Source organism: Tiliqua scincoides, chromosome 9 (genome assembly GCF_035046505.1).
Source record: "Tiliqua scincoides isolate rTilSci1 chromosome 9, rTilSci1.hap2, whole genome shotgun sequence".
Taxonomy (NCBI): Eukaryota; Metazoa; Chordata; class Lepidosauria; order Squamata; family Scincidae; genus Tiliqua; species Tiliqua scincoides.
The window spans coordinates 37,968,111-37,995,695 of NC_089829.1; the positions used below are offsets into that span (position 1 = coordinate 37,968,111).

Genomic DNA, 27,585 nt, shown 5'->3' on the forward strand with positions numbered 1-27,585 from the left:
GGAAGTGATCAAGGCACAAAGAGGATGACAGCAAAGGTGTGAGCAAGGCTCACTCAAGCTCTTCCTTGGTTGAAATTGAACTCTCCCCTTTCCATACATCTTGTTCTTAGATGGATAAAGAATTTATTTCTTCCACTTGCGGACACTTGTTCCTGTGAACAAGAGTGAAAAGAGCAAAGGCCATAGTGGAAAACACCCCATGTGTGTCTCTTTTCAGCTCTCTGTTGCAGAGATTGCCTGCTGACATTCTTCTGATACCCCAATCAGCAAATACATTTCAATGGTCACTGCTGACCACTAGATCCCAACCTGTGGTCTGTGGAACCTGTGGTCTCAAGGTTGTCCATGAGACTCTGAGAAGTGGTCCACAAGGTCTCAGGAAAAAAAAAATGCCTTTGATCACTTCCAGTGTCTTGTCAAGCAAATGCTTCCCTACAGATCACCAGAGAGAACAGAGAACAGATTGTCTGCAGTCAGCACTGAAGTGCTGGCTGCAGGGAGTCCAATTTCCACCCTCTTTGGTAGTCTGTGGGGAAGTGCTCACTTGGGAAATGCTTCCCCATGGACCATTGGAAAGGACAGAGACACTGAACTGTCAGCAGTCCGTTCTCACTCTCTCTGGTGGTCCATGGGAGAGTACTTCCCCATGGACCACCAGAGAAGGTGGAGAACAGAGCACTTGCAGCCAGCACTGCATGTGGTCCACAACAATTCCAATTTTTGCCTCAGTGGTGTTTTCCTAATTTCACCTGTGAAATGTTGGAGGGTATGTCAATGGAGGCCAAGAGGTGTGCACACAAACATGGGACCCTCTGCATGTCAAACAGGTGACTGTGGTATGGCCTCTCCCCATTGTACTGTACTACCATACAAGGATAATAAGAAGGGACCATACCTCAGGGGTTGAGTTACCTTTCCTGCAGAAAGTTCCAGGTCCTACCCCTGGACGTTAAAGCTCACACTTGGTTTTTCTCCAAAATGTATCCAGAGAGTTCTGGGGGTGCCAAGACCAGCAACAAAGTGTCAGTGGAGTCTGCAGAAGATTTTCCTTATTGCTCCAGATGCCAATGGGAATCTCCAGGTAGGATAGGGACAGTATAGACAGCACTGAGATAGGTGGACCAAGACAATACAAGGCAGATTCCTCTGTTCTGCATTGCCTAGATAATTTTATCACCCTGAAAGAACATGCCACCTCATTTTCATGTGGGGCTGATTCAGAGCATGATAGTATGCACAAAGAACTTTAAAACAAAAAAAAATCAGAAGAGTGTTTTGAATGCATTGCTGGAACATTTGCCTCCCTCTCTTTGATGAGCAAGACTTAGCACTAATTGCTTCGTGATTTATATATTCAGTGTTAATCAGCATTCTGGCAATTTAAATGCTCAAGAGTGGGGAAATTCACCTTATTCCCTAGTTGTAAGAGAAACTTTTTTGTGTGTCACTCATTGAGGGCATTGTAGAGAGCCTTTGCGAAGGGGGTTCTTGACTTAGGATTGGCTGGAGAAGCCCAGGGAGAGGGAGGCGGTTTATAGGATAATGCTTTCCAACCTCACGGTTCCTCATGCCTCTGTTGTTACTTAGGAAGCTTCGTTGAATGACCTGTGCAAATGGGACTATTTCTGAGTAGAGCTGAAAAGGATTGGGTCATACAACTCACACACACCACTGGCAGCAGTACTGTTTTTTTCCACAGAGCCAGGGCTGGCTATTTAAAGAGAAACTCGAGTCTTTTCGAGTTGCAAAAATGCTCTGGGCAACTTGGAGTATCCCCCTGTTAGGAATCATTTTTGAGTCGAGTTGCGGGGAGCAGAGATTTGTGACTCCACTCAAGTCAAGCTGTGCTGAACTTATCATAAGAACATAAGAACAGCCCCACTGGATCAGGCCATAGGCCCATCTAGTCCAGCTTCCTGTATCTCACAGCGGCCCACCAAATGCCCCAGGGAGCACACCAGATAACAAGAGACCTCATCCTGGTGCCCTCCCTTGCATCTGGCATTCTGACATAACCCATTTCTAAAATCAGGAGGTTGCGCATACACATCATGGCTTGTACCCCATAATGGATTTTTCCTCCAGAAAAATCCATCCTTGGGTGTTAGCCCGTATCTGTGTTTTCAGGTATCTGCGGGATGTGTGTGTGTTCCACAATGGAACCCCCACAGATAATGGGGTATGCCTCTATCTCCATAGAGGCAGTTGGGGGGCTGAGGCAGAGAGGGAGAGGCTTCCTAAGGTCACCTAGTGAGCACATGGCAGAGATGAGATTGAATCAGGGAAGGCCTGCTTGCAACACACTCTCTTAGCTATTATACTACACCATAAGAGCCATTAAGCTCTCATGATAGCCATTATGCTCTTAGCCAATAAGCCATTAAGCTTGCTGAGTTAAATTATGTACACTTCTGAATTAAGTTCTGCATTTTGCTTAAGCTAAATCAAGCTCAGAGAAAAATGAGTTGCTCTCTTCAAGTAATTAACCCTCTGAAATTCAATGACTCGGGAAATTCTGATTCATACAGGTTCATCTATACATGGGATGGGGGAGGAAAGGCCAGTGCCAGGTCAGTCAGTGAATCAAATGCTCCCCCCCTTACCTGGTAATAATGGACCAGTTATCTCTCTTGCTCCTCCTCTTACACTGACACTCTGGATTTGAAAAAGGGGAGGGAATAGAGTGCAAGAGGAAGAGTGGAGGAGAGGAGAGGTGCAGAATGAAGGCAAAATAGAGGGTCCTGAAAAGAGCAACTGCTGGAGTGTATGTCCACATACAGGGAGGAACTCTCCCCAAATTAGTCTGGACGTCTAAATGGTCTGAGACTTTCAACATTCACAGCTATGTTTATTTTCACATTTTTACATTGCCCTTCCTCCTAAGGGTGCTGTACATGGTTCCTTTCCTTCTTTTGTCCTCACATCAACCCTATGAGGTAGGTGCGGTTGAGAAACAGTGACTGGCCCGTAGTCACCCAGAAAGCTTCGTGGCTGAGTGGGGATTTGAACCTGGATCTTCTAGATCTAAGTCCAACTCCCAAACCACTACAGCAGAGGTTTCCAAACTGGGGTGCTGTGACACCCCACTACCCCCTTAAGAAGCAGGGTGACTACAGTGATGGAACCTCCATGACCACACCTTTGCTGGGGAAAAAGGTTTTTTTAATACTTACCAGAGGCAGTGCTGGCCCTCTGGAGGGTGCAGGGAGTCTGCAGCTCTCTCTTCAGGCCTCCCTGTGCTTCAGAACTGCTCAAAAAACGTGATTGCAACCCACTTTCAGTTTTTGTTATGGAATCAGAAGTGGGTTGGAGCAGTTCTGAAGCACAGGGAGGCCTGCATAGTGGACTATAGACTCCCTGCATCCTCCGGAGGGTCAGTGCTATCTCTGGTCAGTATTAAAAAATCCCTTTTTTCCTCATTGGTGGCATGACCACAGGAGTGCCATTGCCGTGAAGTTTACTGCAGGTGATCTTTGACTAGGACACTATTTCTCAGTCTGTCCTGCCTCACAGGGTTTCATGATAAAATGGAGGGGGTTATGATGTGCCACCTTGAGCTCCTTGGAGGAAGGGGTAATCAAAGGATCAAAAATGAACAAACACCACCTGGAGCTTTCTATGACAAAATCAGCTAGTGAAGGCATTTCCAGCGCAGTCCTGTGCATGTGTAAGAAATGCACAGAAAGATAGGCTTACCAGACATCCTGGTTTGGTGATGGCATCCAGTTGGAAATTCTGTCCGGCTGAAATTATTCTCCTAGCTCAGAAGTTCCCAACCTGTACTTCTTTTCCTGAGAGTAAGTCTTATTTGAGATAATGGGATTTACTTCTGAGTAGACTAGCCTAGAACACAAGAGGAGCATAAGAATTAAGTATTGAGTTAAGAAAATTTATACACTACTTTTCAACAAAGTCTGCATAGCCACATACGTGTGAGTCTACACAAAGTCTATGTAGCCACATCTTATTCATCCTCCAGCATCAATAAGATGGTGCTGAGTGCAAATATTTCATCTCTAGAGAGGATGCTGGGCATCCAAAGAGGACCAAAGAGATAAAAAGATTGAAGAGTGCTGCTGGATCAGGCCAAAGGGGACCCCCCAATCCAGCCTCCTGCATCTCACAGTGGCCCACCAGATGCCTCAGGGAGCACACAAGAGACCTGCATCCCGTGCCCTCCTTCACACTTGGCAGCTGAGGGAGAACAAGAAGCCCTGCTGGACACTGTTCACTTGTGTATTTTTTAGTGTGTGTGGTATTGTTATTTCTTTGTGTGTTTCAGAGGAGGGTGTGAATGCGCCTAAAAGTGTGTATTCCTATCCCTGCCCTGTGTGTGTGTTCATATGTGTGTCTGCACACACCCCTCTGTGTTTCTGTACACAGTGTGCTCCCCACACTTTCCTGGGAGTAAGCCCCTGACTCTGAAGGGACTTGCTTCTGAGTAGGCTGCCGGGCTGCAGGTGTGTCTTGTAAGGTGCGTGTCTGTGCGTGCTGTGTGTGTGTGTGCTGCCCCCCCCCACTGGGACCTGCCTCAGGGCCCCCCCCGCCGCGCGCACCGGCCGTTTGTGGCGCGCGCCGGCCAGGCGCCCCCTCCCCCACAACGGCTCCCATCGCCCTGGCAACGGCCCGAAGGGGCGTGACGACGGCGAGGGGGCAGAGCGGCGGGACTGTGAGCGCCTCGGCGGCGGCCGCTCCGGCTCCCCGCGGCATCACCACAGCGCCCGCGCGAGCGGCTGGCAGGCGGAGGAGAAGGGCGGGCGCTGGCTTGGACAGAGCCGGAGGAGGAGGGGGGTGAGTCTGCGAGGGGGGCTGGGGGGAGGACGCTCCCTCTCTGCGGAGCATGTGTAGAGTGCCTTCCCGAGCTGCGGTTTGGAGTGAACGGAAAGGCAGGTGCCCTTGAGCATGTGCAGAGTGCCTTCCCGAGCTGCGGTTTGGAGTGAACGGAAAGGCAGGTGCCCTTGAGCATGTGCAGAGTGCCTTCCCGAGCTGCGGTTTGGAGTGAACGGAAAGGCAGGTGCCCTTGAGCATGTGCAGAGTGCCTTCCCGAACTGCGGTTTGAAGTGAATGGAAAGGCAGGTGCCCTTGAGCATGTGCAGAGTGCCTTCCCGAGCTGCGGTTTGGAGTGAACGGAAAGGCAGGTGCCCTTGAGCATGTGCAGAATGTCTTCCTGAGCTGCGGTTTGACATGAACGGAAAGGCAGGTGCCTTTGAGCATGTGCAGAGTGCTTTCCCGAGCTGCGGTTTGACGTGAATGGAAAGGCAAAGATGCCATTGAGTACATGCCAAGTGCCTTCCCTTAAGTCAGCTTAAAAATAAACACAAGTGCACCCTTGAGCAGACCCAATGGGGTCCTGAAGACTCAATTGTGGGAGTCACAGCCACTTCCAGGCATGAAAACGGTTGACGACCACTGGACTAGAGCACCTTCAGGTAAAGGCGGAGCATCTGGTGCACCCCTTCAGGGAGCAGGATATTCTGTTCCAGTTTTGCTTAAGGTTCTCAGCAATTATGCTGTATAGCTTTCACCAGTGCCAGGCTTCAGGGTCACTTTTTGTGCTCTTATTACAGAGAATATTTGATTACAGAGAACAGTACTGGGAGGGTGTTATGGGGACAGGGAGTCTGGCAATGGGGCAGGGTGGGTTCATAGGGCCCCAGGAGGGAGCAGGATTGACAATGGGGTCCCCAGTCTATACTTTATATATTGGAATCATGGCACAAAAAAGGTTGAAGACCACTGCCCTTGACCATGTGCTGCATGACTTCCTCTCAGGAACTGCAGCCTGAAAAGAAAAAGAGATACCACTGACCATGTGCTGAGTATCTTCTAAGAAAAGTTGCTGTGCCATGTTTCTGAGATCCAAGGGAAATGATTTGCAGGCAACATATGATCATTGCTCTGATTACTTGCTTTCTACCCAAAAACGAGTAGGAAGTGGTGGAATAAGTAAATTCTACCCTTTTATCACCTTGATTATTGTGAACACCAATTATTGTTAATTGGTGTTAAATAATGTTGAGGATATGCCCCTTGATTAATCAGCAGGGTGACTGGTTGCTGTTAATGAGACAAAAGCTTTGGACCCCTTTGTTGATAAAACATGCAGATTTCTCAGAGGTGACAGAGGCCATGTCTCTTAGTATACTCACACTGTTCTTACACTCCCCTACTCCTACATAAGCCAGTCAGTCACAGATGTTACCATATGTATTTTGAGACACTTACACTGAGGTAAAAGCAATTACCCAAGTTACTGTTACAAAACTTGTCTTCCTTAAAACACAGGCAGAAAGTTTGCAGTCTGCAGAATCAGCTACAGTAATGAATTCTTCTGGACAGAGCCAAAGCGAAATTGATTTTGAAAGAGCCGCTACGAATACGAGATCTGTGGAAATAGAGTCGCGCTGCACCTACCCGAATGAGAGGCGGGAGCGGAATCAGATTTACACTCTTCTGAATATCAGCAATGGCATGCATGACCAGGAGGAGAGGTCCTTGGAGTGGGTGAATGGAACAGGATGGGAGGACGCAGTGAGTGAGAATTTGATGCTATGCCTTTAGTTTTTTGGGGTTTTTTTTTTGCCTCAAAATAGGCCTAGAGTTAAAATTAAGAAATAGCTGGTAAACTCTACTGCTTTGTCACTTACAAGAAACTTAACACAACATCATTAGCTAATTATACTTGATCTCTTCACCTCAGAAGCCCCTCTTGTTAATGTATTCATATCTTTTTGCTCCCAGGTACACGGCTGGAGCAAAACGGCTCCATTTGCTTATCTTCAATTACAAAAGAGAGCCAGAAGAACGAGGACAAGTGAGTCGGTTGGTGGCTGCCTATATTGCTTAGATATGATTCAAGTTCCAGACAAATGTTTGGAGCAAGACCCCAGGACTATAGATCAGTTGAAATTTGATTTCAAATTAAGTTCCTGTGCTGCCACAGATAGTGTTCCAGAAAAACAAGAGACTCTCCTTTATTCCTGTGCACCTCTAAACCCTTCTTCTGCAACAGAGGACACCAAAAAAGAAAGCTGTTATGGTAAAGTATACTCTACTCAGATATACCAAGGGGAAAGGAAAAAAACCTCCTTAAAGGAAGCTCAAGCTTCTCTAAGTGAAAGGAAGTCTTTTCTATTGAAAGAGAGCCAGCTCTTCCAGGCAGAAAAAAAAACAGTGCCAATCAGAGAATATAGTATACTGCCTCCAAGCAAGCCTAAAAGTTTAGAAACCTTGAAATGCAAAGATATCAAAAGCCAGGAATCTTCCGTCTGTAACCTGGCCAGCTCTGAAATGACTCCAATTAAGCCCTCACTGCCACCTCTGAAAGAGTCAACTCTCAAAAGCAGCCTGGATTCTTCACCAAAGAAAAGTAAGACAGTTTTTTCCCAGGCAAGAGAAAAAACATGCTGTGCTGTTTCAGAGACTGTTTCCCGCACTCAGGTTTTTAAGTCCAATCAGCACAGATATGACAAAGAAATAGACATAATGGGCAATGTAGTGAAAGAGCCAATCAAAATGCATGAGATAGCCTCTTCTGTCTCAAAGCTTTCCAAGACTTCATTCCTCTCAAGAAACACAGATCGGTGCTACTGGCGCTATGCTCTTTTGCCAAATAAAAAACTTGCAACTTTGCCTAGTTGGATTGCACTGAGAAGAAACAGTCACCTCAACAGCTTGCATTGCCTGCATACGAAAGGAGATCAAGGCAGCAAAGCCCATGAGACTCAAGAGCCTTGTGCCAGGAGTAGGAGTCACAGTGGAACCACACTAGGAAATGAGCCAAAAACGCGGGGGACCCCACTGCTTTCTGGACTATTCCCTTCCTTAATGGTCAGCCGTGTTGCAATGACTGAATTGCCTTCTAGGCTGACCTGACATTTTAAATTGTATTTTCATGTTGAGCTGTTTATGGATTAGTTTGGAGTATTTGAAATGATGAGAGAAGATATTGAACGTGCACCGTAAAGCAGTGTGGACATTTGCTGGTTTGCAGAAGTGGAATTTTGTTAGCATTATTGCTCATTTCTGTTCAAGATGTAAAATGTCCATGTACTGCCTTTTACAATATAATAATGGTTGTGGTTGATCTTTAGATACATTTTGTTGAACCTGTAGCCTCCAGCTTTCAGAAGTGAGCCTGAATGCCATTGTGAGGCCCCTGGATCAGTCAAACCTTCATGTCTCTAAAAGTTTACCCACAAAGCTGTTGTTGAAAAGAGAAGTGCTGTTTCAGTTCTTCCAACCGCCCTCCCCCCCCCCCCCCGTTCAGGTACAAGCTGCTTCACATTATGCTGTTCAGTTTGGTCCATAAGGCTATCAGGGACCATTACATGCCCAGCATGGCCCACATACTGTGTCTTCTCCAGGGATACTTGTGGTACCACACCAGATTGAGTGCCTGGAAACAATGCCAGCAACTATCCTTGACTATCAAGCCTGCAGAATTTGAGAATAATTAAGCTGGATCCAATCCCTTAAAGTCTAGCCCTGGACCATAAGTCCCATAGGAATTTTGAGATGGACATGTTTTCAGATCCTGTTAGGGCATGCCTAAAGGAATTGCATAGGTTTGGGATCCTTAACAGTATCTGAAGAGAAAACTCATCCACCTCAAATTTCCTTCAGGACTTACGGTCAGGGTCTATATTAGGAGCTCCTCTTTGTTGCTGTTGCCTGCTTAGTTCTGGCAGGCTTTGTTGTGTGGCTGGTGGTCTGTGTTCAGCTTGGTGAGTCACAGATTATGCAGGTCTTGCTTAAGTACTTGACTGAACAGAACTGAGGAAAATACTGTATCTAATGCTCTACATAGCCTAGCCACAGAGACTGACCAGATGTAGTTGTATCATTCTCCAGTGCTCTTTGATTCCTGTGTGGAGTCACTTTTCAATGCTGTATAAACTCTTTAAAAATAAGTTTCCTTTTATTTTTAATTTTTCAACAGCTTGTAGATAACAAAACTAACCTTTGTATTTTTCTCTATGTAGATTAAATATACTTGAATTTGGTTAAGTTAGGTAAGCTTCCCCCTATCCTTCATGCCAATTTAGGTAGCACACATTCCTTTATAGTCTAGATAGCTTTAGTAAAATACTTTTCTGTATGCACAGCAAGAGCCAGTTCCTCAGTATTTCAATCCAAGAGATTTTTCTGTCATCACCTGCCATAATTATCCTACACCTTATCTGATGCATTTGGAGTAGCGGGAAGGTAATAACATTTCTGGCTATCTGATTGCAGGAGCCCCAATGTCACTCTAAAGCCATTTTTCTGATATCCATTTATATTTGCCCAATACCCAGACACTTGGAAGCAGTGTCCTCCTCAAAATGACCATGCAGAACACTTTATGTTATACATGTTGTTTGAGACTACATTGACCATGGGCCTATAAGCATGCACTTTGGAGCCTAGTGCCTAAAAGAACTGAGAGCTGAATGACTCCTTTGTTGCTAAAGAAAGGGATCTCCAGCAACCACTGATGTGCACAATCCTAAAGAAGTATGTGCAAAATCTTTGCAGGCTAGGTAACAAAATGCATTCTTTCCTACGCAGGCAGTTGTGACGTTGCCCAGTGTGAATGATCAGGTCACTTGCAGAGACAGTTGGCAGAAATGTCCATGTTGTAAGAAAGATGGGAAAAGTTGCTGCCAGCCATTTCTGCAGTGATCCTAATCCCATGTTAGATATGAGCACAGGCTTGACCTGTGGGTAAGAAAATCTTGTCTAAATTGGCCTCAGCAGACTTCAGAGTGAAAGAATCAAAATCAGCCAAAGCTGCAGGAATTTTACAATATATATTCCTACATTGGTAGAGGATGGTTGTGGCTTGGCCTTCAGTTCTTTAAACTGGCATGAAGACATTTCAAGCAAAATTGTTAAATGTTCTCAACATGGAATAAAGAATGCCCCCTAATAGCTAGCCATTTTCCTAGGAAAAGTCAGTTACCAACAAAAAGGGATTAAGGCAGTTACCCCAAAATTCTATCATATGCAAGTAACTATTGGTGCAAGTATGGGACTTAAAACATCGTGTGGTCAACCATCCTTAAATGAGATGAACTCACCACCAATTTATATTACTTAGGAAAAGAAAATTCTTGGAATCATTATTGCTTACACTGTGAACGCTTTTATTCTATTTTGTCTGTGTAGTGCTTTTTGTCTTCTCTACCCTACGTGTGACATAAAACACATGCATTGCTAAGAATTGTAGAGCTATTTGATCCATTCAAGACAGACTTTAAACAAACTTTTCAAAGAGAAAATAAGTGGGTACAGACAACCATTTACCAAATCATAGATGCTAACAATAGACCAAACATAGATGTGTAAAACACTGGTAATCTGTATTCCCTCTGTCCTGATTTCTGAGTTGTAGGTTTACAAAATATGACGTGTTTATATTTAGCGCCTGAATGAATTGTGATTTGTTTCAATATAAAATAAGTAAAATGAATGTAGTTTATTTTTTATTCATTATATAAATAAATACATCAATTTTCTTAGTGTGGTCACTTATTCACATTAATTAAAATGGTGCTGAAAATGTAGTGTCTTCAAGTGTGAAAAAGAGAAACACAAACATGATTTGTAGTGTGGTTTAGCAGCATGAGATTGCTGAAGAACTCATGCTTAACATAATGTAAGGCATGCTTCCTAATGCAATAGAGTCCAAAAAGGGATCTGGCATTGCAGTATATAATGCACACCATGGACTAGCCAAAGACTGTAATCCTAGGCACATTTAGCGAGGGGTAAGACTAGTCCTTGCAGTGCACAAGACTTCTTAGTTATATGTAGAAGTGTATGTAGCATTGATTTCAAGGGGAAAGATGTAAGCATATACTCCTCTCATTGAAATCAGTGGAACTCAGAAGTGTTTCCTTGTACTTAACATGTCCTTTGTTATTACTCCTTCCCTGTTCCCTAAAAGCAAGAGATGCAGCCATTTGAGCAGCTGTATGACCAAGTGGCTTTTAAAACAGAGGAGGCAGTAAACAGCTTTTTTTTTTTTTTTTTTTTTTTGCTTAGTTCTTCATTGTGTTTATTGCTAGAGCATTTGTAATGACATTTCTCCTCCAGCACACATGCATACCTGAAAGCCCTCCTCCTGGAGTTCAGGGAGAACTGATTTTAAAAACCAGATTCAATTGACTTTTCCCATCACAAGTATGTTAGAGATGTTTTTTAAAGTGTGCAGAATATATACTACAAAGAATGGAATTCAGCTGTATTATTCCTTCATCATTAGCATTAGATAACTAAGGATTTAACATAATTGGTCAGAATCCAAAAAGAATGGTGGAACTACGTCTATGGGTCCAAGATTTGGTGTTCTTAAATGGCAATGCCCCCATGCCAAATCATTTATTTTAAACCAGAAAAGGAGTTTCAAAAGTAGTCTGAGAGATACTATGGAGCTTAGCTGTTCAGTATAAATTTCAAATTGAAAATTTATACTGAAGTAGTAAAAACCCCTTGTACTGTGACTAACCTAAGCAGCTTTTGGCACCCTGGACCTTATTTTAAATGAAAGTCATATGGCATGGAAAACTTGTCTATGATTACACCAAGATAGGTAAGAAGAACTTGGTAAAAAGTCAGCACTTTTTTCAAACAGAAGCTTGGCCAAATGTACCCTATTATGTGCTCACTGTTACAAAATGGATTCATATTTTTGCTACAGAGTAAGATGCTCTATATTAATTTGAATGCAACATGTGTGTCTTTTTGTTTCTCCCAGGAACATAGCTGGGGGAGAGCTACTCCTTTTGCATTATTTAAGATCCCCAAAAAGCCCAAGAGACGACAAATAAGCAAAATGGTCTCCAACGTAATTCACCAGAATGTGATGTCCACTCCAAAGGAAAACATGGCTTCAATAACACACATGGTTCAAGATCCAACAAGACCTGACTGGACATTTAAAGAGGAAACAGTCTCAAGCAACAAAAAGATTCAAGTTTGCTGCATCAAGCCGTACAACTACATCCCAATGATGACAGCCAGTGCTGAGAGGAAAAGAGTGAGCGGCAAACTGGACTCCATTCAGACATATCTAGGTGAAAAGAAGACCTTGCCAATAAAGCAATATGAGAATAAGTCCTTGCAAAAAAGTCCAGCATCCCAAGCCCTACAATGTAAGAAGATTAACCTGCCAAAAGTAATCCACAGTGACCCTCCCAGCGACTTTAGCTGCGTCAGCTTGAATGCATTGTTGGTCTTCAGACCTGATAAAGGAGTCATCAATGTGCACCTGGAGTCCCCTCCAAAGAAGACCGAGGTGACCATAGCCAAGAGAGCAGAGATAGGGAGCAACACTTCAACCAAAAACGCCTCTTATATCCGTGGGACTAAAAAAGTAAAGCCAAAAGGGGGGAAAAAAGTTGGTAGGATGAATATAACGAAAAAGCAAATAAAAAAATCATGTAACCCCCGTTGATTGGTCCATGGCGTCCAGAGCCATTTTGCCTTGCCCTCAGAAATCCTTGACTTTTCTTTGACTAGAACCATATTACATGACATTTAGCTTCTGGTCAATGAGCAGTAGGCTGACAGCCCCTTCTAGACCAATTTCACAGGGATACACACACCTGCAGGAGTGATACAGTTGCAAGCTTTGACTTGGCAATAGATAACCTATAGCAGCGGTTCCCAAACTGGGGGTCTGGGACCCAATTTTTGGTGAATCACAAAACTGACAGGGTAGATTAAGCTATGTGCATCAAGGGTTAAACAAGCTGCTACTTGGAGGGGGGAGGAGTAGTGCTGCCCAATAGCCACACCTTTAGGCATTTATAAATTGGGCAGCAGCCAAGCCTCTAAAAAGTTTGGGAACCACTGATCGAAAGCTTTAGTGATAGTCAATGAAAACATATGTTGAAATAACAGATTAGATTGGTGTGCCAAATTCATTTCATACAATGGTCCTTGTGGGAATTAAGGAGTTTATTGGGGGTATTAAGGAGGTGTTATATGGTCCATAGGGGGGTATTAAGGGGTCCTTGGGGGTTATTAAAAGGTCCAAACAGTTTATTAAAAAGTCATTAGGGGGTTTGAAGGTGTTTCCAATTGTTATTTTTACTGAATCAGAGGCTCGGGGAACCCTGTGGAAGGCTCCATGGGGCTCTCTGCACCCCTTCCCCCAGAAGCCAGCTAGACCTGCTGGAAGGTAAAACCTCCCCCCTTCTGTACCTCCTGGGGATCACATCACTGCCTTCTTCCTCCCTGCCCCTTAAAGGGGCATAGGCCGGTGCTTCCCAGGCTGGTGGATTGCGACCCGCCAGTCTGGTAACCGCTGCCCTATGGACTTCTTAATACCCACATGGATCCATAAATACTCCTTAATATCCTCCAAGAGATCCCTCAGGACTCTATAATACCTCCTAAATACCCTTCAGAACCTCTTCATGCACCTTATGAAACCCCTAATAACCACTAAGGACCCATTAATAACACCTTATACCCCCTAAGGATTCTTAATATCCCACTAAAGACTGCTTTATACCCCTATGGACCCCCTAATTTCACTGCTTTATACCCCCTTATGGACGCTTCAATATCCCCTAAGCAGTACTTACTACCCCTATGGATGCCTTAATAGCCCTTTAATACCCCCAGGATGCTTAAATTCCACTTATTATCCCTTGAGGTCCCCTTAATACCCTATTAAAACCCTTTATGGACCCATTAATACCCTTCAGCTGAAGAGAAAATATGCATATGTTGATCATATTTTTGAGGTGTGAGGGAACCTAGTTATCACATGGGCTGCCCTTTCAGCAGTGTTGCTTCTGCTGTGGCATCAATTTGCAGCTCAGGTACTCTGAAGTGACACCCCAGCAGTAGTGAGGCTGAAGGGGTGGCCCACATGATGACTGGTTCCCTCAGCACCTTGGTAGCATCTTCCAAGGTCTCCTTTGTTCTTCCTCCCTAAGCCTCAGCAGAAGCAGTGCTGCTGAAAGGGCAGTGCTAGAAGAGCCAATTACCACATGGGCCAGATAAAGAGCTTCCGTGGGCCCTATCTGGTCCATGGGCCTATGTCTGACACCTCTGGATTAAAGGTGCACAAAACCCTTTGTTGTTTTTGTTGCAACAAGCATGGTGACTCTAGGTATTTCATAGAATTATGGGAGAAAACAAAGAGGGGATGGACAGAGTGGATAGGGAGATGCTCTTTACACTCTCACATAATACCAGAACCAGGGGACATCCACTAAAATTGAGTGTTGGGCGGGTTAGGACAGACAAAAGAAAATATTTCTTTACTCAGCGTGTGGTCGGTCTGTGGAACTCCTTGCCACAGGATGTGGTGCTGGCGTCTAGCCTAGACACCTTTAAAAGGGGATTGGACAAGTTTCTGGAGGAAAAATTCATTATGGGGTACAAGCCATGATGTGTATGCGCAACCTCCTGATTTTAGAAATGGGCTATGTCAGAATGCCAGATGCAAGGGAGGCCACCAGGATGAGGTCTCTTGTTATCTGGGGTGCTCCCTGGAGCATTTGGTGGGCTGCTGTGTGATACAGGAAGCTGGACTAGATGGGCCTATGGCCTGATCCAGTGGGGCTGTTCTTATGTAAAATTGAAGTACATGACCAGCATCAGATTCCAGCTGAGTCCAAAATACGCTCACACAACCACTGAAACCCCAAGGCACATGACAGTGGTCCAGCATCCAAAGCCTAAATATCTGCTTCTCACGCAACATCAAGATAATGTTTGCAATGTTCTACTGGTACAGTGGAGCACTGGAGGATACAACACCCTCAACACTCATTTGCTGACAACAGAGATGGTTAGCAGTAGAGCACTAGTTGTCTGTGACCCAGTGCTATTATTCCTCCATGCTTCTTCAGAATCCCAACAAATGGAAAATATTTTGACACACACAAGACTTTTAAATAAATTAATGGTGCTCTAAATCTTCCATGCCCAGCACAACACAGATCAACTGTCAAGAATGCAGACCTCAAGAGGTACCTACTGGATCAAGCTTTAAGATCTCTACTGATGAGGGATAAACCCTCCGCACCAAACCACAGTATCCTGTGGGTTAAGAAAACCTTTAGAAGCAAGGTACTTTGTCATGTTAAAGTTTGTGCAGATCTTTTAAAAAGTGAATACCAACATGGCCATACCTTCTCACTAGTCATGCTCCTCCATTTGTGAGCTTTCTGCTTTTCTTCCTGGTTTTAAAACCAAAGGAGTGAAAATTAGTGTGGTTATCCCTCAAAGCAACTGCACCACTGCTCCTTATGCAAGGATGAGATGTCACTTCATGTTGTGACAGTCTTACTAGGGCTACCAAAAATGTAGCATTTGGATTAATGCCAGTCATTTTCTTCTCATTATACCATATAAGCAGGGGTGCAGTGATAATGCTGTAGTGCAGGAATTGCTAGGACAAACCACTCACTTCAAAGGGCATGATCCAGGCATCACCTGTCCCCTACTTATCCATCCAGCCACACCTCTGCCCATCATTAACTTGCAGTTGAAGGCAAGGCACACTGACATATACTGTCATGCAGTCAAATTTAATAGTTTGGGTCTTGCTGAGCCTGATGCTTCCTATGAAAAAAGTTCCGAGGTGGCACCTGAGCGCTCCTGCTGACGACCGCACCACTCCACCTTAACCACTCTCAATTCTACACCTGCATGTGTATAGCTGTTGTAGAGATTTTTTGGTTCAGGGCATAGGCTCCTTTCCAGACCCCATCAAACCAATGAGCGTAGAATGAATGCTGGGAAGTATATACTGTAAATGCAATTGTAGTCAAGCATACAGCAAAGGCAGGAAAACTCTCAAGTACTAAGGCAGAAAGACCTTTATTGTTCATTTGTTGTTGTGGGTACATTTCATCAGATACAGGTGGGTCCTACTGCAGAACAGTTTCAGGCAGATCTGTTTTCTTCATTCAGGACATGGGTTCGGTTACTTAAAGCTCACAATATTTGTGACTGTGCATGCAGGTAAGCATGTGTGTGGGCATGTGCAAACACCTAGTGTACAGAGAAAATTCAGTTATCACTTCACTGCTCAGAAGCAGAGGAAATGGTGGATTTGGAAGTCCGGCTTTAAAGGTTTACTTACAAAGATAGCACTGAAGTGCCATTGCATGCGTTGACATTTTTTCCTGCTAGGCTGCATGCCTGAATCCAAGGAGCCTCCTGGCACCTTAAAGCATAACGGATTTGCTGCAAACAGACTGATCTTCAATAAAGCAAGCAACAAAGAGTCAGAAGTCAACCTTCTTTTTTAACAAAAGAAGGATTACCTTGTGTCAAGCTTGCCAGAAAGGCAGCTGCAACCTGAATTGCCACTGCAAAAAATGAAGTCTTGGATTTCATGTGTTTACACCAGATCTTAAACTGCAATGGTCATGTGACCGACCCTGTTAAAAGGCGCAACCTATAATTTTATTGTATTCAGGATTCCTACAGCCTTAGGGACTAATTTTGTATAGGTTGGGCAATTCTTATCCAAAACACTTCTCGTCCCAAGTGTTTCAGATATCAGATTTTTCTGTATTTTGGAATCCTTGAATATACAAAATGAGAGATCTTGGGGATGGGACCCAAGTCTAAACACAAAATTCATTTATGTTTCATATACACCTTATACACATTGCCTGAAGGTAATTTTGTTACAATATTTTAAAATAATTTTCTGCATAAAACAAGATTTGTGCATGAAACAGTTTGTGATATTTAGGGTCTTTAGGCGACAAAGTAAAAAAATTAATGTTGGCGCTCCAGAAAGTTCCATATTTCAGAAATCCAGATAAGGGGCGCTCAACCTGTATTACATTTCCTTGTAAAAACTGTTCATGAAGTGCATGGTTTTGATACAGGAGATGGTCATGAGCCACAAGGATGGTAGGGTGTCACTTTGATGAAAGATCGTGCATAACAGGTGCTTGGTTCTTCAGCATCACTATAATGGATACAAAAATTTCATCCACACTGTTTTGGGCAACTTGAAACAACATATGACACAAACATGGAGCTAACAGTGTCAGAGGCCACTTTATCAATAAAGTGATAAACATTTATTGGGCTGCACACAACTGAAGGCTCCTCCCTTGCACAATACCTACACAGTCCCTGTAGACCAAAGAAGGGAGATGTAGCCAAGCCTCACACACTAGCTTTCTGTTGGGGGGATTTCTTTTTTATATGGATGAGCATTCAGATGGATGAATGCACCTGTGCTGTCTGGAGAAGATCTCCAGCTAAATCCCTCACATCTCTGCATAGAGCTGAGAAAGCACTTTGGCCCAATTCTTTTAAGTGGACATTTCAGTTACAATGACATAGTCAAACATCAAACTCAAAAAGTGCAAAGATTTAAGTCAGATTACATTTTCAGACTTCAAGGCATTCACTGAACATATAGTGCTTTTTATAGTGGCAAAGAAATATTCAAGAGTGCTCTTGAAAAGAATTTGTAAGGAGTCACTTGGCTAGGTCCTGCCTGCTCATTGCACCCTTATCCCCCCACCTCCTTCCATCAAATACAGGTGTGTGTCACTTTGCAACCTTCTGACTTACTCCAGGATTGCATAACAGATGGCCACATCAGTGCACTGCTTCTGGAAGGCTCAGACAACCCTCTGGAGGGGAGCAGAGCGGAGCATCCCCTTCCCTACAGAGGGACCAGATTGCATCAAGCCCCGCTTTACGTCAGGGATCATGGTCCTGATCCCCGTCATTAAATGGTGCATGACTGTACTTGTAGTTAGCACAGGCAGTTGCCATGGGGATACACTATTTCCAACACAAAGTTAAAGCACCTGCTTTCACAGCTTTGGCAGCAATGGTGTGGATGCAGTTTCTTCTGCTCCTACTTAGATAGGGCAATCCCTTAAGTTGAGGTCAAAACCCCTGCACAGTTATGGGGGCTACCAGGCTCTGCTGAGACAAGCAGTTAGCCAAAGAAGTGTGCAGGCGTAAAAGAAGTGTGCAGGCAGGCCACAAGACCATGGGAAGGACAGTGTCATGCAGCTGAGTGCCAAGACTGTACTTTGACTCAAGTTGATGACAACTCAAATTGCATTAATGTTATAAAGGGTTTGCTTTTATTTGCAAATTTTGCCAAGTTAAAAATGACAATTGGTTGAAGAAAAACTGAGAAGTTTAAGGACAAGGAAGCCCCTTTAGAAAAACCAAACGGTTAGGTCACAGTGCAATGTTACACATGTAAGGAACAAGGATACAGCTCAGTGGAGGAGTATCTGGCTTACATGCTAAAGGTTCTATATACAATCCCCAGCATCTCTGGGTAGGGCAGAAAAAAACTCCCAGATAAATGTGCACCGAATCAAAGCCTTAATGACTTTAAAGTAGGGCTGGTTACATATTGTCTATGTAGGAATTTAGTTTTACATGCTACCTTATACTTTCTGTTGCAAAAGTGATTGTTCATGTGCGCTGAATGTATAACAGTCAAGGAAACTGGGAGAAACAGGTCTTTCCTGTGCCTCAGTACAACTAAAATCAGGATGAGAACCACAAGAATTAGTAGCTTTTTAGTTTTATAGAAAACAGTTCATAATCAGAAGCACAACAAAGCATTTCACACATTTACTTTCCACAAATATACATTTTGTGAAAGGCATGGTGGTTTGCATCCAGCAAGGGATGATCTCCAGCTCAGATTAAGGAGCTGGAGTATCAGCTTCTGCTCAGGTCAGATGGCTCGAATTTACAGATATGCAACTTCCTACAATCCTAAGTCTATTAAGAGAGCAGATAGCTGGATCACATCAGTCTTTACAGCAACTACTTCTTAGTGGCAAGGAGGATGCTCACTGCTCAAAAAGACTCTGAAAAAGGAAAATTCAAAGGCTAAAACAGTTTAAGTACCAACTCCTTTAATGAATTTGTACCAATCTCATACACTGATTGTGCAAGCTAATGATGATGTGATCAATGCTCTGGTTCTGTAAAGTGCCAAGTGGTGATGGGGAAGTACAGAATAAAAAAGCTATTAAGAGTGTTTCTAACAATAGGCTCAAGCTCTCCTCCTGGGATCCTTGTCTAGTGACTGAAACACTACCTAAGAGTCTGGCTTTTATCTACTGAAATGATTGGTCTGAATGCAGTCATGCTATTTGTGTTTTTCCAATACATGGTTGGATTTCAACAGCAAGCAATCAAGACAGCCAAAGGGAGGCAGATTTGCCAATTCTGTAGGAGAAAAAAGCTAGCAGCGTAGTAGCTTGGTATGCTCAACTATTGAGTTTAAATCTTCCATGAACCCAAGAGAAGCACTGAACGTTTTCCCCTACCCTCTGCAGCATAACCATATGGATTTAGTCACAGCACTAATTAAGCACGAAGTGTTGCAGCAACATACAAACAGCTGGCTGCACAGAGGCTCAAAAGTCAAAGCTGCATCATGATTCTGAAAGTAGCTCATGCATTGAGAAGGTTACTTGAGGAGGAGCCTCTACACCAACATGATTTCCATTGCACCAGCAATACCATTACATTGCTCATTTCAAACCAGAAAAGAGTGGCCTCTTTTGTCCAGGTAAGAGAGTGCCTCTCAGTCTGATATATCACCATGTCAAGTTACCTGGGGATATCCTCCAAGCACAAACATATATCCAATTCAAAACCACATGAAGGTGCCAGTGGGCACTTTGGTCAAAAATGCATCAAGGCCACTGTGTTCTTAACATCAGCAACCTGGCTGTGTACCACAGCAAGCTGTGCTGCACTAGTTCTGCGGAAGCACAAGGTGGAAGCACAAGGATATTGCCTTGCTCCAGAGGGACTGCAGACTGTACAGTAGACCCTAACAAACTGTGGAGTGCTCGGCATAGCTAAACCTTGTCAGCATCATCTGACCACAGAAGTATACCTATACCTTGTGGAGACCCTTCAGGTCAAATGAACCTGCATCATGCATGCATACACTCCATTTGTGATGACACTGCTCCCACTGTTGCTAGATGCTGTGACAAAACTACATCTTTGAATCCTTCAGCTTCATGAACTGCTAAACAACATCTACCCAAGGGGCTGTGCAACTCTGAGGAACAGTACATCACTTCCTTCAGACTGGAGATTCGGCCAAAGATGGAACAATCAGCAGTTGGCACATAACCAAGGAGCCCTGTTCATACAAGGTCCAATCAAGGATTCACCTTCCAAATACATTTCACAGCAGACTAAGAAGAGATATACAATCCTGCCATAGAAACTTTGGGAGAATGGGTTCTGTCCACATCTAACACAAGCAACAGACATTCATTATAGAGTGCAATTCCATGTGAAGACAAGCTAAGAACCAATGAAAAACAAGTACAGGTAGTTAGCATCTTGTGAAGATTTTGCACAGAGAATCAGTCAGGTACGAGTTAAAGGCAAAAAAAGCAGTATGGGAAAATAAAGGTTTACAATCTATATAGGTAGGCTGTTGCTGGCACCTACATCAGGGCAACAGCCTCTGAAATTTTTGGCCTTTGGAAGCTGCAGCAGATCTCAGAGAAGCCCAGGGCTCAACAGGAATTCAGGTAACATACTCATGGCAACCGATATACAGTAGGGTGTAAAAATTTTTGTCAGGTGCACACAAGTCATATGGTGCTCTGATGAACAACTTCCTAAATCCGGTGGTAGGATGGCTTTCTAATGACCTTGCTCTGAGCTAACAGGATGTCCTTATTTTATAGCTTGCCTTAAAACTACATTTCTGAAGCACTCGCAGCAGCCTTTAGGTAGATTTTTAGAGACAAAGAGCTCCAGCTTGACATCTGGCCAGGCTGTCCAGAACTCAATTTCTTATCAGTTTCCAAACACTGCTCCAAGAAAATTAAACCATTTAAACCCACAAGGATAGGTTTGCCAATTTTGAACTCAAAGTATGACAGGCTGTGCAACACGGTGACTAAGATTCAATTATCCAACACTCAGAGAAGTATGAAAAGCCTGACTTGCTCTATTAAAACTACTAAGACAGAAAAATGTCTCAAACTTTTAAGTCGCAGTCTTCAAAACACTGCACTTACTAATCCCAACAATCAATTCACAGTTCTAAAATGTAGGGAAGTTTCTTGCAAAACTGGTAGCCTACATCAAACTTGCATGTTGAAGAGTTAACTTAGACTTAGAAGAACTGCTGGACATAAACATGATGTAATTTTTACATACTTCAACCGAGGCTGAAAAGTTTAAGGAGCCAAAGAAGAGGGTGGGCAGGCAAGGAGGCTTTACATACTTACTAGGAGATGAGTAAGAACATAAAGAAAGCTGATTCTTGGTCCAAGGTTTTGTAATACTGACAGTGCACTTCTGTGCAATTTTAGGTTGCAAACCCTGCTGAGTTCAATGGGGCTTACTTTCAAATAAATGTTTGCAAGACTGCAGCATTAGAAGACAAACATGACTAAAGGATACGAGCACGAAACTCTTTTGAAAATGCACACCTCCTCAATGTAGAAAAGGCAGACACCAGATGACCATAAGTTGAGTGCTGAAACATACATTAACACACCACAGGAAACAGATGCACAGAGACTCGTATTAGTTACACATACTCTGCAACTCAACAGCTTAAAGTACCTAATAGTGTGACAGTGTGTAAACCAAGCTGTATATGACCAGTTACATTCAGTGCAGCCAACTCTGGCATTGGTTTCTCTTACCCACATATAACTTAATCCTCACAGAAAAGGGTGTTCATGATTCAATGTCCTGCTTTATCAGAGCTCTGAAACAACGAATGCAGTCCTGCACATGTCTGTGTTTCTACTGAACTGAACTGTGACTCCATTGTATTCCAGGCCAAGTCAGCCAGCAGAAAGTCATCCATGGCTGTCTGAGTCTCATTGCTAGTAAGGAATAAACTACCTAGAGATTCAAAGCAGCTATCCATAGTCTGCGTCTCAGCACTATTTAGCTGGACTTTGCTCTCTGCCATTTGATTTGAGGCATTTTTCTCAGGAAGTGGCACTTCTGTCTGTGTTTCTGTATCAGATGAGTCTGTGCTCATGGAGAAGGCAGACTGTTTCAGAATGTTTCCCAAAGGCAAATAGGGGCTGTCTAAAAAGAAATTTAAATCCGTTTGGGTTTGCGTGTCAAACATCTCCAAGCCCAAGAAACTTGGATTACCCCTGCAGGTATAGGACTGGGTGGCATTATCTGAAAATAAATCAGTTTGGGTTTCAATATCTAGTGATTCCAAGACAGGTTCTGTGTTCAAGTTCCCAAGTTCACTCTCCTCCGTCTGAGTTTGGATGTTGGAAGCTGTAAAGAAATCTTCAATGTCAAAATCTATTCCTGTATTCTGTGCAGAACTGGAAGGCAGGGGTGTGCCAGCATTAGAGGCTGGATCTGTCAGAAGGCTACGGTTATCCAAAGACTGACCTGCTGAATTATTTGAAAAAATTGTTTCAAGATCACTCAGTAATTCCATTGTCTGGGTCTGATTGTCTGTCATAACTTGTGGTGGGAGGATATTGTTCGGTGTGCTGAAGCTGATGATTGGCTCAGACTTTGCATCCTGAGGCTTGCAGCTTTCTCTTTGCAGCACGTTTTGACCCAGGCCTGCAGCCATCAAGCTGCTGTCTGGGAGTGCCAGTGGGGTCGAATCACTGAATGATGTACCAACACCATCAAAAATGTCACTGCACATCACAGCTTGGTCCATTTGTACTCTTCCATCAATATTTTTCTGGGACCTATTGGTCTGCGTTTCTCGAGAGATTCCACTGGACTGAAAGCAAGACTGAGCAAAAGTGTCTGTCTGAGCAGCTATGGATGAAGTCAGCTTTGAACTTGGCAACAATGTTTGTGTCTGAACACTAATTGGCAACAAAACTTGTGAACTGAATGTCAGGTCTGTTTGAGAACAGGACGACACTGCGGAATCAGGAGTCCAGGCTGCAGAGGGCATGAAGTTCTGTGAAATATATGACAAGTCAGTCTGCACATTTGTGGAACAAATTCTGTTCTTGCAGCATATAGTCTCCAGGTTTTGCCCTGGATTATTTGATGCAACTTTACTCAAATTGACCTGAATGCCTGTGCTGACCGGCTCAACACTGCCAGCATTTTTTGTTCTGGAAAGGGGCAAGGCCTCTTTAAATAGAAGTGTTTCCGGTTCCACTGCAGGTATCACAATTCCAAGAGGCAGAGGCATTAAGTGAACAGTACTCATAACAGAGCCTGAGTCATCAACAGCAACTACAACAGGCTTAATAGAAGAGTCTGGGGCAGATACAAAGATAGGCAAGTGAGAAAGCTGCATTACAGGAAGTTTCACCAAAGCAACTCTGGGCTTTGGTAGAAGCAACTTTGGTGTGCTTTTCGGCTGTGTCTGTATTTGCTTAGTGTTATAGGAATGGCTGGAATCCTCCAAGCAAGCTGCTAGTTTGATCTCAGAAGTCTCCAAGTCTTTAGTAGTAGTAGTGCATCTGATATGGACATTGTCAAAGGCTTCTTTAGCTTTTGCTCCCAGAAACTGATTGGATATCGAAGCTTCCATTTTCCGTTTCTTACTAGGAGGATCCCTGCAAACATGAACACATTCTTAACATCTGGTCTGAGAGCTGTAGCATGTCTCCCCCACTCCTTTCAAACCAAGACAATAGCACACATTCCATCCCTACATCAGATTAGAACTGGGAAGGGAAAAACAGAACTTGTGAAGGAAGATTCCCATTTTAAAATTATCTCCCACCCAAGATAAAACCCCAATTTTGCATTGCTTTCAGGACAAGTTAAAAAGGGTTACAACTTAAGGCAATATTATGCAGACTTGCTGAATTTCATTACTGGGCAAGAAAAGCATTTCTAAAATAGTAGTCTACTCAAGTGAGTCAAGCACACTAGTTTGCTCAGTTATAAGTACAAAATTACACTGCAGCAGTTTAACGCCACAATATTTACGCAGCCAATAATGACAATATTTTTTTATTCCAGTATCAGGGTCTATAACACTCACTACTGGCTTCTCAATAACTGCAACCATCAGCATTCAGGAGCCTGCTCTATCAGGCATATTTTCTGTCAAATGGATTGGAGGAGACAGCCCAGAACTCAATGTAAGAGCACCTGCTCAGGAGGCAGAAGATCACAGATTCAAACCCTGCTAGAATCTCTGAGGCGAGCTAGGAAATACCTGTAAAATTTGAGAGACTTGGCTACCCATGTATTGTCTAATGGTAGAGCGCCCAATGATTGGATTCAGTGCAAGGCAGGCTCTCAGGAAGTTCACAACAAGCAGCAGCCTGAGCTGTGAGGCACCCAAAAGCATAACACTGAAGGCAACAGCTTGAAAAAATTTATGTTAATTGTGCTTTCCTCCCAGTTCTCTCCCTTGGATAAGGAAAAGGAGTTTTGGTGATAACTGTCTTCATATAACTATGTTAAAACTTCCTGCCTGCACTCCCCGCTTCACAAAAAGGTGAAAGCGTGCACAATGGAAGCAGGTAAATTTAATATAATAAAAACACTGCCGTTACCTGTGTTCCACAGGGATCTCATGTTGTGTCCTATAAACATGAGACAACAGTGCTGTCCTGCTGGCATAAGGGCACCCACAAGTACACTGGAAAGTCTTGCCACAGTCTTCCATGTGTCGCTTCAGGTCCCATATGGTACCATAGGAATTGCCACATTTATCACACTTGTGCTTCTTCTCAGCATGCATTTTCATAAAGTGCTGAAACACACAACAGAAGACAGAGATATCAGCAGGACACAGTGAAACTGTGTCTGAAATACAGACAAGTGAATTCTAGTCTTATCCATCAAATACAGGCACTACAAACAGGCACTACCACCAATTAATGTTTCTGTAATTTGGTGTGCATTTTCAACTAGTTACTTGAAACATGTTAACTAAACACCGAATCTGAATCTTGTGTCTGAATATCACAAGATGGTCAGAATATGGATTAACAATCAACATGTGCCATCTGGATTTGATGGAACCCATGGGAGTTTTGCAATTGACTTGTGTAAGAAGACTGCAGTGTTGGACTTTTCAAAAGAAGATGAGCACGTACTTGTTGGAAGATTCAGACACCATTGACTCATCCCTCCATTAGAAAAACAGCAACTCTTAATCTCAGAAAACAGCACCAACTGTTAAACAGTTTACTGTTGCGCATTCCTAGTAAAAATGACACATTTTGGGAAGAGGGATGCAAGTTAAAACAATAACTGAATTAATTACTCAGAAATCTATAGGGAAAAATCCTCTCCTGTTTCTAGCTTTCTTTTTCTGATAGAAGCAAGTCTCTCCTGTTTTGGATCAGAGTAACTTAACACTAATGATCAGTTGCTCAACACATTTAAATGCCTTTATCAGAAAAGTTAAGGGTATCATATATGACTCTTGATGATGCAGTATGATCAAGTCACTAAAACACCTCTAGTCCAACATTTACTGCTAATGCCAGTCTCACTAGTACTGCCCTTCTGGCACTTTTCCTTTCGTCCTGCACTCTAGATTTGAAAAGGAAGAGGGGTGCGGCAAACACAGTGTGAGAGGAAGTGCGGAGGAGATGAAGTAATTGGTGGATTAGACCATCACTCCCCCCTCTTCCACACTTTCCCTTCTGCTCCATTCCAATGCTTCAGTTTCTAATTCAGGAAGGACTGGAAAATGGTGGGGACAGTTAACTGGTTTGTCCCCTGGCAATCTTCCTAAGGCAGTGGTTTTCAAACTGGGGCGTCATGCCGCCCCAGCCTGAAGGCCCTGGTCTCTGACCCCTTAAGGCAGGAGTGTCAAACATAAGGCCTGGGGGCTGGATGCGGCCCGCGGAAGTTTTTTATCCAGCCCTCGGGCTCTCAGCTGCTGAACCATGTTGAGGTGTTACTGCTGAAAGGGAAGCCCACTTGAAAATTGAGCTCTCCCATATCTTGAATATGTATATTTTCTCTTTTGTCATTTGCAGCTAATGAGTTCCCAGGTGAAGAAAAGTGCTTATTTTTGGACATGACCTGTTTAACGATATCACTTCCTGCCTAATAACATCACTTTCGGCCCTCAGCAGACATCATGAATGCTATTCGGCCCTCTATACGAAATGAGTTTGACACCCCTGCCTTCTGCTTTGTGGAAGCGGAGTGTGATAGCTCCGCTTTTACTTTTGATGAGCTGGGGAGCCCTGCAGACGCTTGCGCAGGGCTCCCTGCACCCCAAGGAGGCTGCGTGCATCCCAGTCCCTGCAGCCCCTTCCTCCCACCCCCACCAAGACTTATCACGGTTCAAACTCGCCCTGAGAGTTTGAAAACCACTGGCCTAAAGTGATGGCCTCAGTTGACCTCATGGATGGGCCAGCCTTGCTGATTCCATAACCAGTATCTGATAGATTTATTGAGAGATTCATGGCCAAAGCCTATCCAACTGTGCAGCACCGATGCAACTCTGCCAACGGGGCATGCACTGCATCCTGCAGTAGGGAGAAAGTCTCGAGGCAGGGGGATGTTTGTTCCCTCAGCTTAGGGCTGTGCTATGGCTGCATAGGTGCTGGAAAGCTGGATAGGACAGGACTGGGCTCTTGCACACTGCCATCCCCCCTCAGGCAGATCATCTTATTACGACCACTTGCTTAAAATTGTGAATGAGCTAAAACAACAAGAAACATTCAAATGCAGGTCTCATGGGTGCAAACGCAGAGACTCTCTGAAACAGAGGCCTTCGTGCAGGGACTGGGACCATCACAGGCGGCTCCAGCAAGCAGTGCTGCCGCTGCACACGTACCTGCCTGACCAGAGAGAACTGGGAGAAGGGCCTTCCTGGTCCTCGGGGGCAGCCCTCGATGGGGCAGCAGTAGGACTTCCGGAGAGCCTCCAGGCTCTTCCTCACTGCAGGACTTGCTCTTCCACCCTGAGGAGGCAGAACATGGTTATGCAACAGCGGCCTCGGAAGTTTCTGCAGTGCAGAGCCACTCCCCTTCTTCTCCTGCTCTGCCCTGATCCCCGAGGACTTGACAGTCTGCAGTAAATCCAGGAGTCTCGCCCAAGCCACACCACTTGACTGTGATGGTCTTCCCGCCCCCTCCGCGCGCTCATTGGCCCGCCCAAACTTGGAGTGGCAGGTCTACTGCCCCAGAACGGGAGGGGACACGCGCCAATCATTCCCCGCCCCTTATTTGGCCCACCCTCCTTTGACTGACAGGCCTACCTCCTGCCCTCAGAACGGGAGCGCCGAACCTTCCCCGCCCCCTCGCCTCGGACTCCTTCCCACGTCCCCTCCGCGCGCTCATTAGCCCGCCCTCCTCTGACTGACAGACCTCCCTCCGCCCACAGAAGGGGCTCTGAGGCCGCGCGCCGAGCCTTCCCCGCCCTCCTGGGAGTGACAGGCCTTCCTCGGAACGGGCGCGGAGGGAGGCGGCCGCCGGGGGGTTCACCTGCGGCTGCGGCAGGCGGTGGGCCTTGCTGAGGTGCATGACGAGGGCCGGCGGGTTGGGCAGCACCTTCGCGCAGCCGGGCACCGTGCAGAGGATGTTGCTGCGGACAGCGCGCGACAGTTCCGCCACCGACGGCCTCACCAGCTCCCGGGGGCTGGCCGGGCGCTCGGGGGGGTCTCGCGGGGCGGCGGCCGCAGCGCGAGGAGGG

The 27,585-nt window shown here is 44.6% G+C and overlaps 1 protein-coding gene across 2 annotated transcripts; it reads right to left on the reverse strand.

The window, feature by feature from the left end:
* Positions 1 to 52: 52 nt before the first annotated feature.
* Positions 53 to 27,585, reverse strand: ATMIN (ATM interactor). Of its 2 annotated transcripts, XR_010794897.1 has the most exons (5): positions 27,378 to 27,510; positions 26,729 to 26,854; positions 24,480 to 24,679; positions 3,697 to 3,843; positions 53 to 152 (listed from the first exon to the last, which is right to left on the reverse strand). XR_010794897.1 is itself a non-coding variant. In XM_066637572.1 (4 exons), the coding sequence occupies exons 1-4, from the start codon at positions 27,414 to 27,416 to the stop codon at positions 21,701 to 21,703; spliced, it is 2,190 nt and encodes a 729-aa protein (XP_066493669.1). In that variant the 5' UTR covers positions 27,417 to 27,585; the 3' UTR covers positions 15,835 to 21,700. The 2 variants fall into 2 exon arrangements, 1 of the variants encoding a protein (XP_066493669.1); XM_066637572.1 differs by lacking the exons at positions 53 to 152; positions 3,697 to 3,843 and adding an exon at positions 15,835 to 23,525 and having other exon boundaries at positions 27,378 to 27,585.

Excerpts from the sequence above, each read along its gene's own strand:
- ATMIN (XM_066637572.1), bottom strand. The coding sequence starts at position 27,416 with ATGCACCTCAGCAAGGCCCACCGCCTGCCGCAGCCGCAG. Across the intron at positions 26,855-27,377 it reads ACCGCCTGCCGCAGCCGCAG|GGTGGAAGAGCAAGTCCTGC; the intron begins GTGAACCCCCCG and ends CTGCCTCCTCAG. Across the intron at positions 23,526-24,479 it reads GAGATCCCTGTGGAACACAG|GGATCCTCCTAGTAAGAAAC; the intron begins GTAACGGCAGTG and ends TCATGTTTGCAG.